This window comes from Marmota marmota, unplaced genomic scaffold (genome assembly GCF_001458135.2).
Source record: "Marmota marmota marmota unplaced genomic scaffold, marMar, whole genome shotgun sequence".
In the NCBI taxonomy this organism is placed as follows: Eukaryota; Metazoa; Chordata; class Mammalia; order Rodentia; family Sciuridae; genus Marmota; species Marmota marmota.
In genome coordinates this window covers 44,549,716-44,563,952 of record NW_026000174.1, presented here as the reverse complement: position 1 = coordinate 44,563,952, position 14,237 = coordinate 44,549,716, and the positions used below count along the sequence as shown (strand labels likewise).

The window sequence follows — 14,237 nt, the reverse complement described above, 5'->3', positions numbered from 1 at the left end:
CTACGGCTCCCCCTCCCCGGCCCCCAGGCCGCCGCCCCTCGTCTGCCCTGGCAGCGAGCGGCGCGCCGCGACACTGGCCGAAGGTGCGAGGGGCTCCCGGCAGCCGGCGGGCGCGCACCATCCCCGCGGCGACGCGGAGCTGGCGACAGCGCGCGAGCGGGACCGGGCGGCGGCGGCGCGGCGGCTGGACCGGGATGGAAGGCTTAAGTCCTGAGTAGCAGCAGCTGCTGCAGCCGCCCGGGGCCAGGCTGCGCTCCCGGCCCCCGTTTCGGCCGCCGCGCGCCCGCAGCCCGGTGATTCGCTCTCTCTCTTTGGCGTTTGAAGGGAGCGCGGTGACTGTCCTTGAGCGCGGAGGGGCGAGCTCGCCGCCGGAGCGCCGGAGCAAGAGGAGGCGCAGGAGCGGCGGCGGCGGCGGCGCCCGAGCACCCCGAGGGGGGTCCCGAGCCCCCAGCAGCCGGTCAGCCCCGCGCCACAAAGGGAGCGCCCCCGCCGCCCGGCACGCCGCCTCCCTCCCCAATGTCCTCGGCCATCGAGAGGAAGAGCCTGGACCCGACTGAGTAAGTGTGGCGCCCCTGCCCCTGCCACCCACGGTGTCCGCGGCCACGCGCCCCGGAGCGACCGGGTGGCGCCGGCGGCCCGCGAGGGGCTCCAGGTGCGCGCCTGCACCGTGTCCGTGGACCCCTCTGCCTTGCGCGGGGCTCCCCCTTCCTCGCGAGTGACTCTCTGAGGGCACCCGGAGACCCACCGGGCGGAAGGGGACAGGAACCTGATCCGGCCCAGTCCCTCTGCGGGCCCCCAATGGGCTACCTGGGACGTTCCCCAAAGCCACCGCGGGCCAGAAAGTTTGCACTGGCGCGGGCACCGGGGAGCTCGGAGGAGCGCAGGTGGAGCCCGGAGAGTGTTCAGGGCTTTATTCTGCTTCCTTCTCCCTTCTTGCCCTTTCTTGGCTCCCTTTCTCTTTGTCCATTTGGTCCTGGAAAGGGGGATATTTCAAGTGAAGGCCTCCGGAGTCCCCGATGGCCCCTTTCCGGGTCCGCAGGTGGAGCGGCTGTCAGCAGCGTGGGTAACCAGCGCACCAGAGGTCCACCTGTTCACCTGGGAGCTTGCTCTGGGCTCCAGAGACTTCTAGAACAACTAATCTGGAATTAATTTGGGTATTTGCACTGGCTCCCCACCCGGAATCCACCGATGGGGGTCTGTGAACCTTAAAAATTAGCGCACCATTTTGTGTAGTATAGGTGTATTTTTTCTGGAGAGTGGAGTCTCACAAGTTTTTTTCTTTTTCTCTTTTATGTCACACTTTCAAAGGATTGCGGGGTGGAGAAACCAGAGCTCTAATGACCATGTGCTGCAATTTTTCAAACCCCTGCTCTGGTTTGTGTTGAACATTCCCTATTCCCAACCTATATCCCAACCCATTCCCTAGTGTTAACGTGGGGAGCAAAGGGTGTTTAACGTATCATTTTTCCTCAACACAAATGCCCTTTTAAGAGTCATTAGCTGTCTGGTTTTGAATTTTTATTCCTTTGAAGTCCCCATCTAATCCTTTGAAGGGATTTGTTACACAAGACCAAAGGAGCTGGTTAATGACTTGTCCATTTGTGCTTTTAAGAGGCATTTGTTTTGTTTTTTCTTTTCCTGCTTTAAAAGAATCGTGCTTTCCTGCTTGAAGTCACGTACGCCCCTCCCCAATTTCAGCCTTCTATGGTGTTTATTTACCTGGGTTTTTACCCTCAGTTGCCAGCATAAAAACTCAGCATGTTCTCATAAAACACAGGAAGTACCAGGATCCAATGAGATTATAAACATTACTCTTGAGTCTTGAAGGTTAAGACACCAGCTCTATGAGGAGCTAGGTTTCTTTTAACAAAGACCCAGCTTCCTTAATCCAATTCTCAGGAGAAAAATAACATTCCTTTTTTTTCTTTTTAAGTATATGCAAACAGTGGATTTAAAGTATGTGTGTGTGTGTATGTATGTATGTATGTATGTGTGTGTGTGTATATATATATATCTAGAATTACAGCCGAGCCCTGAGTTTTCAGAGACTGGGCAAAACCATAGTCATACAGTAAGGGAGCAGATCCTAGGAATTTGTGCCTAGTGTCTTTTCCAGGCAGCAGGACTTAGTCACTAATCCTTTTATTAGAAGATACATCTGGAGGGTTTGGTTACCTAAAGGAAGTTTGCTCTTTCCAAAGTTTGTGCTTTTCGCCCTGAGATTAGAAAATGGAAACATCCTAACTTCATAATACAGCAGATACTTGCTGTGGGGGTACATGTATCCCATCCTTCCTCTGCTGTGTGCCCAGGTGAGAAGTCACTGCAGCCCATCTTTCCTCCTTTCTCTTGGAGATTATTGAGAATTTTTATCAGAAATCCAGGATAGGCTCTGGGAGGATGTCAAATACTAATTTGAGGGTGAATCTCCCTCAGTCATTGGCTTGAATCATTCCCCCCAAAATAATGTGACTTTATCATTAATTTTTTAAAAAATTTTTTTAGTTGTAGATGGACAGAATGCATTTATTTTTATGTGGTGCTGGGAATTGAACTCGAACTCAGTGCCTCACGCATGCTAGGCAAGCGCTCTACCCCTGAGCCACAACCCCAGCCCTGACTTTATCATTAATTATAAAAAGATAGCTGGAGCCAGTATCTTAGTCTGTCCTCTGTCTGAGCCCATCACCGTTGTTGTTGCTCTTTTTGCTTTACATTTTTACTGGGTCTTGATGCCTTGCTAGATGCTTCTTGCATGCTTGTTGGAAGCCAACTTGAGTCATGATATTCATACCTCCAAATACAGATAAAAACTTCCCGAGGCATATGCAAATGAAGTTTATCGACAGAAAGCCAGCCAGTGTTCATGAACACGGAGATTTCCTCTGTCATGCAGTTGGTGGCCCTTCTGCCACCCTGTGAGTAACAAGAGCAGTTCATTTTTTAAAAATATTTTTTAGATGTTGATGAACCCTTATTTTATTCATTTATTTATATGCTGAGAATCAAACCCAGTGCCTCACACATGCGAGGCAAGTGCTCTACCACTGAGCCACAACCCCAGTCCAAGGAGTTCATTTTTAAAGGCAGTTTTGCATCAGTTGAGTGCGAATTCTCCTCCTTCACAGATGGTGAGCAGCAGCATCAGGGGCATCCAGCATGGTTGTGGCTCCATGAGTGCTTTAAAAGCCCAAAGTAAGACTGGGCTGTGGAAAGAAGAGAAGCAGTTCTAAATTGATGCAGGAGAAATGGCCAAGGGTATTTGCTATTTTTTAGAAGTCAGAATCAAAGTTCTTATGTAAATATATAAAAACAAAGACCTCAGTGAATTCTTTAAAAATATTTAAGGTCTTGATTCCACCCCCCCCCCGCCCCCCGAAAGAAACTGGCTTCAGGGGGCTGGGGCTCAGCAGTAGAGCACTCGCCTAGCATGTTTGAGGCCCTGGGTTCGATCCTCAGCACCATATAATTATAAATAAAATAAAGGTATTGTGTCCAACTGTAACTAAAAAAATAAAATACTTAAAAAAAAGAAACTGGCTTCAGCTTCACTTTTCCTTTTATTAAAAGAAGACAATCTTATACTCTGTCTGCAAAGCATGGATTTAATTCCAGCATCCTTAATTAACTATTTTTAAGGAGTACTTCATCCATTCCTGGACAGAGTCACCTGAAGTTGTAAAAGTGCTATAAACACTGATGCCCTGAGTCTTATTGTCCCTAAGTATAATAGGTGCTGAGCTTTGTGGGTTCAGGCCAATTACGACACAAGGTCACCTGGTAAGAGTGCCAGCTAGAAATAGGAGACACAGATTTATAGTTCCAAGGTTCCCAAGAGGAAAGTCCCTTTGGGAATTTCACAATTGGAAGAAGGTCCATTTTAAAAAACATAATAGACTTAAAAAAAATAGATTTGTATTTGAACAAGATTCCAGACAGCACATGTTAATTATTACCAACCAACAAGTTTTTCCTATCTCCCAGCAGGTGCTAGAATCATTCCTTCCACTCCTTTTCTCTTTTGGCAGTAATTTAAATCAAAAGTGTTCAGGTTCTAGTGAAGTAAAGTGAACAGGAGCCCATACGCATGGCTTTGTAAAAAAAACCTCATTGTGAAGGAATTGCCTGGATTGAGATTCCTTTGGCTGTTTAATTGCCTTCCACTCTTTTCTTTAAGATCACTGTTTTCATCCCCTTCCCACTTTCTTTCCTAAGTCATCTTTATTCAAATCAGTTTTGCCGTTGTAGAAATTTTCATGTAAGGAAAGTGTAACTGATGTCCTACATCAGTTTGACTGTGGCCTTAATATCTGCGATTTTCCCCCAAGGATTCATTCAGAAAGGATGGGATGTAGAATTTCTGTTAAAAGAAAATGAGAATTCCTATTTTATCCTGATGAAGTTTTTCTCTTGGAAAGAGAAAGCAACCTAACATAAAATTTGAGTTGCTTTCTTCTTTCTGCATCCTCTCTGTTTTTGTGAGTTGTGGGGGTGTGGGGGGGCTTAAGGTGCACTGATGTGGGGCTTCAGTGGGGGATTTGCAGATTTTAGCACTCTCGGTAGTCGGATGTCCCCACAGAAAGCAACTCCTTTGGTGTCAGGTGCTTTCTCTGTGCTTAGGCAGTGCCTAGGGTCCTGGGTACAGGAGGAACAAAAAGAGGGAGGACTGGGAAGACATAGGACACTAGGAGGAGAAGGTGGGAGGAGCAAAAGGGAGGCCAGAGGTGTCCACAATGGTGCTGGGTGGTGGGTAGGGGTCCAGCGCCACCTGCAGGCACCTTGGATGCCTCTGGGTGCCTTGAGGTTACTTCCAGGATCTAGGACGTGAGGTCTAGCTCTCTTCTGTCTTAACTCAATGCTGCCAGGGTCTCTGGGCAATCTGACCTTGGAGTGTGTTGTCCTGTCCCCTCTCCTTCTGTTACCAGGAGGCAATGGAGTAAGTTTCCCTATTTGGCCCAGAGAGATTCCTGAGCCCCAGGGCCCTTCTTCCTCTTGGTAAACTTGTCCCTAATGCTTGGCCTCCTCTCCAGGGAACCAGTGGATGAGGTGCTGCAGATCCCCCCATCCCTGCTGACATGCGGTGGCTGCCAGCAGAACATCGGGGACCGCTACTTCCTGAAGGCCATCGACCAGTACTGGCATGAGGACTGCCTCAGCTGTGACCTCTGTGGCTGCCGGCTGGGTGAGGTGGGCCGGCGCCTCTACTACAAGCTGGGCCGGAAGCTCTGCCGAAGGGACTATCTCAGGTACCTCCCGACCCTCCCAAGCCCTGGCACATCTGAGTCTGGGGTATGGCCCCAGCTCCCACTTGGGCTCTGAGGTGCCTGCCTGCAGGAGGTTGGGCAGTGGAGGCAAGAGAAGAATAAACTCAGAAGTCAGAATAGTGGTTCTCCCTGAAGGCAGATAGGGGATGGGATTGGGGAGGGACATAAGGGAGTGCCATAGGAACTGGGGGGGGGCGCTGTAAAGAAGTTTGGGGGTGGGTTCTTGGGAGCTCATTTTAATACTTCAAAACATATATAGGTTATAAAAAATCTTTTGTATGATTCCAATATTACGTGATGAGAAATTTAATAATAGCATATTCTCACCATGGAGCTCCAAGCATCGACTCTTGTGGTAGGAAGGCGACATTCAACGCACATAAAGGCAAAGGCCCCCCGCGTCAGGGGAGGTTGAGTTCCAGCACCTTTATCTCCTAGCTCCATAACCTTGGGCAAGCTTCTGGAATCTTCAGTTTCCTCATCTGCAAAATGGAGCTAGTAACAGTACCTGCTTCCAAGGAAGTGGGGAGGCGCGGATGGAATAATACACGTGGAGGACTTGGCTAAGTGTGTGCATGTCAAGTAGACATTAGCTGCCTCTATAATTTGCCCTCCTGACGGTGTCATGAAGTAGTTTCCAATCTAATGGACAAGAAGATGAAAGAATGGAAGAGTAGACTAGGAAGTTTACAACACAGAGTGGGACGGGAGCTGAGGACATCTTTTCTGCCCTGGGTCATACTATCGGTCATGGGAATTTTCCAGCTCTCAATGAATACCTTTGCCTGGAATGTTCTAGTATCTCATACTTCTATATTAGCTGTGCCATATTAGGGCACAGAGGTAATTCTGTGCCCTCTGCTGTCAGATCTGCTCAACTGTGTAGCTGTCAGTTCTTGGCCATCTTCCTGTGGCAGAGGGTCTGCAGAGCATGCAGCCCTAAAACATTAGGCCCATCCAGCCCATGGAAGCTACTACTAGGGCAGCTTCATCCCTAATCTGCCCTAAAAACACTATACATGTGAAGGGTAGGGGGAATGCTGCAGGTATTTACTCAAAAACTGATAGAATTAGCTCCCTCCCCCAAAAAAATTCCCAGATAAAGTTTTTGTAAATTTAGCTGTTCTGAAAAAATAGGGTTTTTTCCCCAATGATCACGATTATCATTTTGTTCATTTTTCTTTTCTTTTTTTTAAGTCACAAGAAAATAGAACTCAATAAATACAGACCTGGTTTTGCTCAGTCCCAGTCTGCCAAATCAGTCAGAAAGCAGACTGGGTAAATGATTCCCACTGGGCCCCTGACTACATCCCTGTCGAATCATTTGAATCTTATTAAATGAAGTGCAGATACAGTAAGGTCAAAAGAGCCGGGTTTCTCCCTATCTCCACGGTTTTATATAACATTCAAGAATAAAATCAGTGCTGCCTGGGCTTGTTAATCTTTTCCATTTTCAAAAAGGAGAGGAAAAAAATAGTCTGGGAGAACCCAATGTTAATTAACTTGTGTCTTGGTGACATGAAATAATTCTTCTCCCCGCTACATTCCCAGGCAACATGTTAATTAACTCTGCGTTAGTGCAGGCGTCGCCTCCATCCTTTAATATTTATATTATTGTTATTAAAATGGGCAGCAGAAAGCTTAAGATGTGACACCTCTTGACAGAGGAGAAAAATGATTTTTGCTGCAGGGATGGTCCTTTAGCTGGGGACTTGTTTGCTAGCATCATTAGCATATCTGGCGGTATCTTGAATTGAACAAGGGAAGTTGGAGGAATGACTCAGTGGGTCCTCTAATGGGGTTCAGTCCCTCTTTACCCTAGAATAAGCTCCCTGTGGGAATTTCCAATGGCCGACTCGCCTGATACAGTCCTTTTCAGACATTTAGCCTCAAACACTCATGAGACCCCCATAAAGAACTTAAACCCTGCTGCTGTTGTGTTGCTGGGAACATAACTGCAGCCATTAGTTGGTGCCCAACCCAGATCCCTGGATTCGATTCTTTGTGTGCAGCACCCCTTTGTCCCCCATAGGTATACTTTCAGCAGCCAGCACCTGCATCTAACCAGCTTCTATTAGAGCAGGAGTGTGCAGGTCCCCACTAGACCCCTGTGGGCCTTAGCCAGAGACACACACTGCAGGAGTCCCAGAGCCCCACAGCCTTGCCTAGGACCAGGGAGACTTGGAAATGTGACTTGTGACTTACATTTCAGAGTTCCCTGAGCATCGGGCCAGAGCTACCTCCAAGGGCTCTTCCTGAGACTGCAACAGCTTGGTTTCCTCCCCCTCTGCCACCTCTCCCCTGGGGCAGCCTTAGTGAATCATTTGCACATAAATCCTCATCACAGGGTCTGCTCCTGGGATACCCAGCCTGAGACACCAATTCTTTGTTCCTGAGGTTAATGCTGCAGTTAAGTATCCTGGTTTAGTTTTACCACTATTAGACTCTCAAAGTACCTGAGTTGGAAGGGGCTACAGGGCCCTTTGCTTTATAGCCGAAGACAGAGAAGTGTGAGCAGGGGATGTCATTTGCTGAAGTGACCTGGCTAGACGTGATGCTGGGACCTGAACTTGTTTCCCAAATATTTGTTCTTTGTTTTTCCCTTCATTAGCTGCCTGATGTGCTGTAATTTACCCCCTGACTGCCCTCTAATAAGCTCCCTCCTTCCTTAAGGTTCCCGCACCTCAGGCAGTTGGACTCAGATCCAAGCACACTGTTCTCTCGGCTGTACGTTTTGCTTAGGCCCCAGCTTTACTTACTGAACAGTCAGGAAACCAGAACTCGTTCCACTCGGTGACCTCCAATGCTACGGTTACCTACAGCTCCACCATCTGCTACGGTGGGATAAAATGTTCTCCCCCACTAATGAGTTTTGCTCCCAGGCGGTGCTTTGAAAATACTCGGAGATCACCCAGTGGAAAGCTGGAATCTGGGGGAACTGAACTGGCCCTGGTGCTGACAGTGAGTTCTCTACCCACCGACCACCTCTTCTGAGGCCATTCACTCATTTTGCCCAAATATTGGCAATTGCCCTCACCTCCCTGCAAATTCTAAGAATGAACCAATGGATTATCCAATTTTCTTAAGTTAATAAAAACTTCCCATAAGAACAAGCATCTACCTAAAATGGTCCTAAAGGTCTTAGGTGGAAACTACCTGCTAACAAGCTATGTAACCAGCCATGTGTGAAAATTGATGTGCAACAGACAGGCATGGCTGGATCACACTTGGGATCTGTGCAAATATAGCTGGTGTTGGCTTAGCCCTGGATTCTTGGTGCCCTGATGTGCCCTTATGATGCTTCTGATAGCCAGGAGTGAGGAAGATACTGAGACTGCTGCCAATTCACTGAGGCTCAGAAAAATCGAAGGCCAGACCAGAGTCACTTAGGCACTCAGGGCTGGTTCTGGAGTCTGGGTCTTCTGATCCCAGGATTGTGTTATTCTATTTCAGAAGGCTTATTCTCAAACTTGAGCCTGCATCAGAGTGCTCTGAAAGGGCTCCTTAATACACAGACTGCTGAATCTTCTCCCCAGCATTTCTGTCAGGTTGGGGTACAGGGCTGAGAATGTGTATTTAAGTTCTGGGCAAAGCTGACTGCTGGTTCCTGGGACCAGTACTTTGAGAAGCATCATACTGACCTCTCCCAAGTTGCATCTCCCACCCTGATACTGAATATTGCTTGAAATAAGTGGTTAAACTGCTGAGGCTAGGGAGAGTCCTGATTTAGATGTTAGAAGAGAGGTGTCCCCAGAGATTCATGCCAAGGGGGTGGTGAGGACCATGAATTAAGACCTTCTGTTCATTGTAGAGAGATGCTGTTAGTTCTCTAGGTCTCTGAGGCACAATTAATTCTCCCATGTGTCTGCAGGGAGACTCCTGCAGCTCCTGGCAGCCGGGCAGTGGGCTTGGCAACTTGTGGGGAATTCAAGGCCCACCTCCCTGTGGGTAAAATAGTGGCGGTCAACATGGTAGAGTTGGGGGCTTCAGAAAGACTCCTGGTCGCCTCTCAAAGGAGCCCAAGGCTCTCATTCCAGCTCCCCTTCTATAGCGCAAGTTCCCCTGGGAGGGGACCCTCACAAGTCACTTCAACTGGGACTCTTCCACAGTGGTAGTCTGGGCAGCCTAGAGGTGTGGCGAGTGGTTGCTGAAGGCAGGGAGCAGGCTCAGAAGAGGAAGGAGTAACACCAAAGGAAATGCCACAGTGTCACTCAGCCTACTCTTTGCATCCTGGAAAAGACTGGTCCAGCTTTCCCTAGCTTCCTGGCTTCCCGGGAGTTTAACCTTCGTGATGGAACCCATTGCATTGCTCAGCCCCTTCTCCTGGTATTGCCTCTGCCCTGAATCTTAGTTTTTCTTTCTTTTTGTCACAGGCTTTTTGGCCAAGATGGTCTTTGCGCATCCTGTGACAAGCGGATCCGTGCCTATGAGATGACCATGCGGGTGAAGGATAAAGTGTACCACCTGGAGTGTTTCAAATGCGCCGCCTGTCAGAAGCACTTCTGTGTTGGGGACAGATATCTCCTCATCAACTCCGACATCGTGTGCGAACAGGACATCTACGAGTGGACTAAGATCAACGGGATGATATAGGCCAGAGTCCCCAGGCATCTTTGGGAGGTATTCACTAAAGACACTGTCTCCATGGGGGTCTTCACTCTTAGGCACTTTGGGGATTTGAGGGTAGGGCAAGGCATTTCTTGGGGGATGGTGGACCCTTAACTGGGCACCAAGCTGTAGCATCTGATTGAAATAATCCAAGGGCCAAGACTTCAGTGAGACAAAGGAGCAGCCCTTAGAGAGAACTGATGGCCACAGCCTATCCATAGTAACTGACATGATTAGAGGAAGAATGGAACATTTGGGGGCAAGCAGGCACTGTGCCATCATGATGGAATTTCCCGTCTATAGATGAGAGTTGCTGTATAAAGACTCTTTATGACTTTGATGTTTGCAAACAAGAGATGTGCAATTGATTTCATTTGTCCCTGGCTTTTGTAACAACCCTGTTCCAATCACTCTCCTCTACACAGGGAAAGGACAGAGAGGAGAGTGGCCATCTTTTTGTCCTTGGCCACCCTCTCAAGGCCTTAAGCTTTGGACCCAAGGGAAACTGCATGGAGACACATTTCAGTTGGGAATAGAGACCACAACTTTTAACCAATTATTTAAAGCAATGCTGATGAATTACTGTTTTTAGACACCTTCATTTTAAGGTGAGGCGTTCCACAGATTGTTTCTATACAAATGTAAATCTAAAAAAAAAAAATCAAAGTTGTTCAACTATTTTATTATCTTAGATTATATCAAAGTATTTGTTGTGTGTAGTAAAGAAAAAAAAAACACTTCTGCAGACAATAAAAATGACCGACCAAAATGCAGTGTTGTTTGATAATGACTTACAATCTGGGATGGCGGGAAAACAGTCTGCTCTTTCTGTTGTAAAGGAGGAGTAAATAAGCCTTTTACTTCTAGGTCAAATAAAAACCTCAATTTATTGCAAGGGTGTATATGAGGTTTATATAGGTTTCTATATTACTGGCAATTATATAACAGGTCATCACGCAGCTCAGAGGGATGTAGAATAATTAAATTGTTATTGTAAAATGTGCATTTCACTTCAGCATTGTATGGAGGGAGAGGAAGGCAGCAAGATCATTGCCTTTGGGGAACTTGTAACCTAGAAAGCACACAAATACATAAAACAGATTCCCTTTGGGAGAGAAGGTAATTACCTAGTTTGAAATGTGGCAAAGATGCTGAGCTTGACACTTCGATTTTCCAAGACGTGTGTCTCAGGGTATTTTATGACAAGCGGTTAAGGGGACCTTACTTGGAGGATTTAAAGCAGGCATCTTGGCTGCTTTGCCTTCATTCCATCCTGGCTGCCATCATGAACTGACTCCAAGCGCCACCTGCTGGTCTTCACCTCTCAGCACACTGGCCCCAGAGCATCCCGGTGAAGGAGAAGCCTCCACCAAGAATGTGCTTTTCAATTATTTCATGAAAAGATTGGCAAACAACAAGAAGTCTAAATGTGTTTAATTATCAAGATGTCAGAAACATGCAGCTAGGGCTACAGCTAATTAACTGAGTCCTTTAAAGGCTCTATCACTAAGGCTTTTTTTTTTTCTTTTTTCTTCTAGAGGAGAAATAATGAAGTAATGTCTCTTTTGGCCTGTAACACACTAAAAGTGGTTGGGAAATTTGACTGCTTAAGGTGGCCTATTTAAAACAAATCCAATTAGATCGCATCCCAGCACAGGTGGTGGGGATGTGCTGCCGGCGAGGGGACATTTGCTCCAACTCAGCGGTTCTCAAACTTCGGTCCCTGAACCAGCAGTATCAGCATCACCTGGGAAACTTGCTAAAAAGATTCGCAGATTCATGGGCTTCACCTTAACACACTGAATCAGAAACTTTGGGGATGGGCCTCAGTAATTTGTGTTTTAACAAGCTCTGAGGGTGATTCTGACTCATGCTCAAATTTGAGAAGACGGGGGCTCTGGGGGCTCTGGTATAGCGCTTGCCTGGCATGTGTGAGGCACTGGGTTTGGTTCCCAGCACCACATATAAATAAATGATTAAAATAAAGGTCTATCAACAACTAAACAAATTTTAAAAAACAATTTGAGAATGGCTGTTTTAAATCATCCCCCAGGTAGGAAGACTTGCATTCTAAGTTAATATTCAGTATTTGACAAGCAGATTAATCAGTGAATAACTCTTCTATATGTTGTCAAACACTGTTTACCCATGAGCCCTAAACTGAAAACTTACATATTCTTTATCACTCAGCTAATGTTCATCTTGGGCTTTGCCTACCAGATCAATTGCAATTCAAGTCATCATTTTTAATCATATCAATGTTAGTAATAATAATTATTGATTTTTATTTATGCAATGATCTTATAAGTAGTATTAAGTTTCTTGCCTTGGAAATGTAAGCTTTATTCCTAATCCCTATTGTAGCAACACTGGTAAATTTTAAGAAATCAGCCAAGCCCTTCTCCATCCTCAGCAAAGCAGGAACCTGACACTTGGCAGTTGTCAGCAGCACCATTTTGCAGAATCAAGAATGCTCAGGCAGAGTCTTTGTAGCAAGTCGCCCAGGTGCCAAAATGTCTAACCCACAACTGACCTGCAAGGAAGGGCATTCAGAGATTTATAAAGAGGGAACCATCTCCTGGAGTCCCCTCTGGTGGTCAGTGCCTGGTTCTGTACTGCACGCCCTAGACCCTCCCCAGACCTACACCTTGATTCAGCAGTTTGCAGCAACATTTCTCTTTCTCCCACTTCATTAGTGTCTTCTGCTCAAACTTTCGTTGCTGCCTCTAATTAAAGAATCAGACTTCTCAGGAAAACTTGGAAGTCCTACAAAGTTAAAGTAAAGCACTTGGGAAGAGCATTACATCCGAAGTCTTGGACTTGAACTTCAATGACGAATGACTTCGGAAACATTTACACAGCACTTCCCGAATTCCAGGCATTCTTCTAGGTCACTTTGTAACTATTAACTCCTTGAATCCACATAATAGCCCTCTGTGTCGATTGCTACTTGTTGTCAATTGAGCAGTCACAGTTGAGGAAACCCAAGCATGGACAGGTGAAGTCACTTTCCTGAGGTCCTGTGGCCAATAAGCAGCAGCTGGCTTAACCCAGGGCGCTCTGCCCTGCGCGCTGCTGCCTCCACTAGCTCACCTCACCCCACAGGCACTTTCTCATCCACAGAAAAAGGAAAACCAAGACCTTTCACCCCAGATTATTGGAGGCTATTTGAATTTAGTTTGGCCAGAACTGGAAACAAAGCACGGTAATGAAGATATGTAAAAACTGCTGTGGCAACACAGAGGAGGGGAAATTAGCCCAAGGGCAGCTGTCTGAAGTAAAGAGGAGGTGACATTTGAAATGGTCCTAGACCTGGGAGTAGGATGGGCAAAGATCAGAGGCCTTAAGTAGGCAGAGCAAGTCTGCAGGTAAGCCCAGAGTTTATGGGTGGTGGTTTGGGCTTTGGCTGGGGAGGGGCTGAGGCCATCATCTGGGTGAGGGGTTTCAATTCCTCTTCTGGAACTAAGCTACCACTGTCACTCAGTGATAGAGCGCTTCCTGTCATGCATCAGGTCCTGGGTTCGATCCTCAACACTGCTAAAAAAAAAAAAAGGCATGATTTTGTCACTTTCTGGGAGGGTGATATGTAAACTCAGTTCCTTTACAGGCAAAGACATGGGTCTGAGTGAACACTGCTGATTTCTGACTTCACCTCACCCTGGACTCTCAGTTCAAGCCCCTCCTCTTCGATGACCCCATTTGCAGCTACTCACCTGGTGGGTCTCAGACTGCAGTGCCTAGGAGTCTCCTAATTGATAGGAGAGGATAGAGGCTAGAAATAGGCCAGCTCCAGGGCTGAACTGCGTATCCACAGGATCAGGTTCTCTTCCCTGAGGCCCAGCAATCTACACCGTCCTGAGCAATGCCCCTTCCTCCACTTGTGCTTGTGAAAGTTGTTTCCTGATTTCACTAAGAAATTGCAGCCAGTGGGGTGCAGTGTAATCCCAGCGACTCAAGAGGCTGTTGAGACAGGAGGATCACAAGTTCAAGGCCAGCCTCAGCAATTTAGTGAGGCCCTCAGCAACTTAGCAAGAAACTATTTAAAAAAATAAAAAGGGCTGGGCGATGTAGCTCAGTAGGTAAAGCACCTTGGGTTCAATCCCCAGTACCCCCACCCAAATAAAAAGAAATTGCAGCTAAGCCAAGTGCGGTGGCACGAGCTTCTAATCCCAGAAACTTGGGAAACTGAGCCAGGAGGACTATGGGAATTCAGAAGTTCAAGGTCAGCCAGACAACACAGGAAGATTCCATTGAGAGAGAGAGAGAGAGAGAGAGAGAGAGAGACTCATTTGTCCCTGTTTCTCCAGACCCTAGCCCTGCCTGACACATAGTATACGTTGAAATGATTTTAGACGCTCAGAAACT

At 47.1% G+C, this 14,237-nt stretch overlaps 1 protein-coding gene across 1 annotated transcript in view; it reads left to right on the top strand.

Annotated features, from left to right (window-relative positions):
- Window positions 1–10,641, top strand: part of Lmo2 (LIM domain only 2) — an 11,314-nt gene extending 673 nt beyond the window's left edge. Inside the window, exons 2-4 of the mRNA XM_015477757.2 lie at window positions 325–557; window positions 5,031–5,246; window positions 9,638–10,641. Coding sequence (XP_015333243.1) covers window positions 517–557; window positions 5,031–5,246; window positions 9,638–9,857 — 477 coding nt within the window. The 5' untranslated portion in view covers window positions 325–516 and the 3' untranslated portion in view covers window positions 9,858–10,641. The remainder of the gene's footprint in view (window positions 1–324; window positions 558–5,030; window positions 5,247–9,637) is intronic.
- Window positions 10,642–14,237: the final 3,596 nt, after the last annotated feature.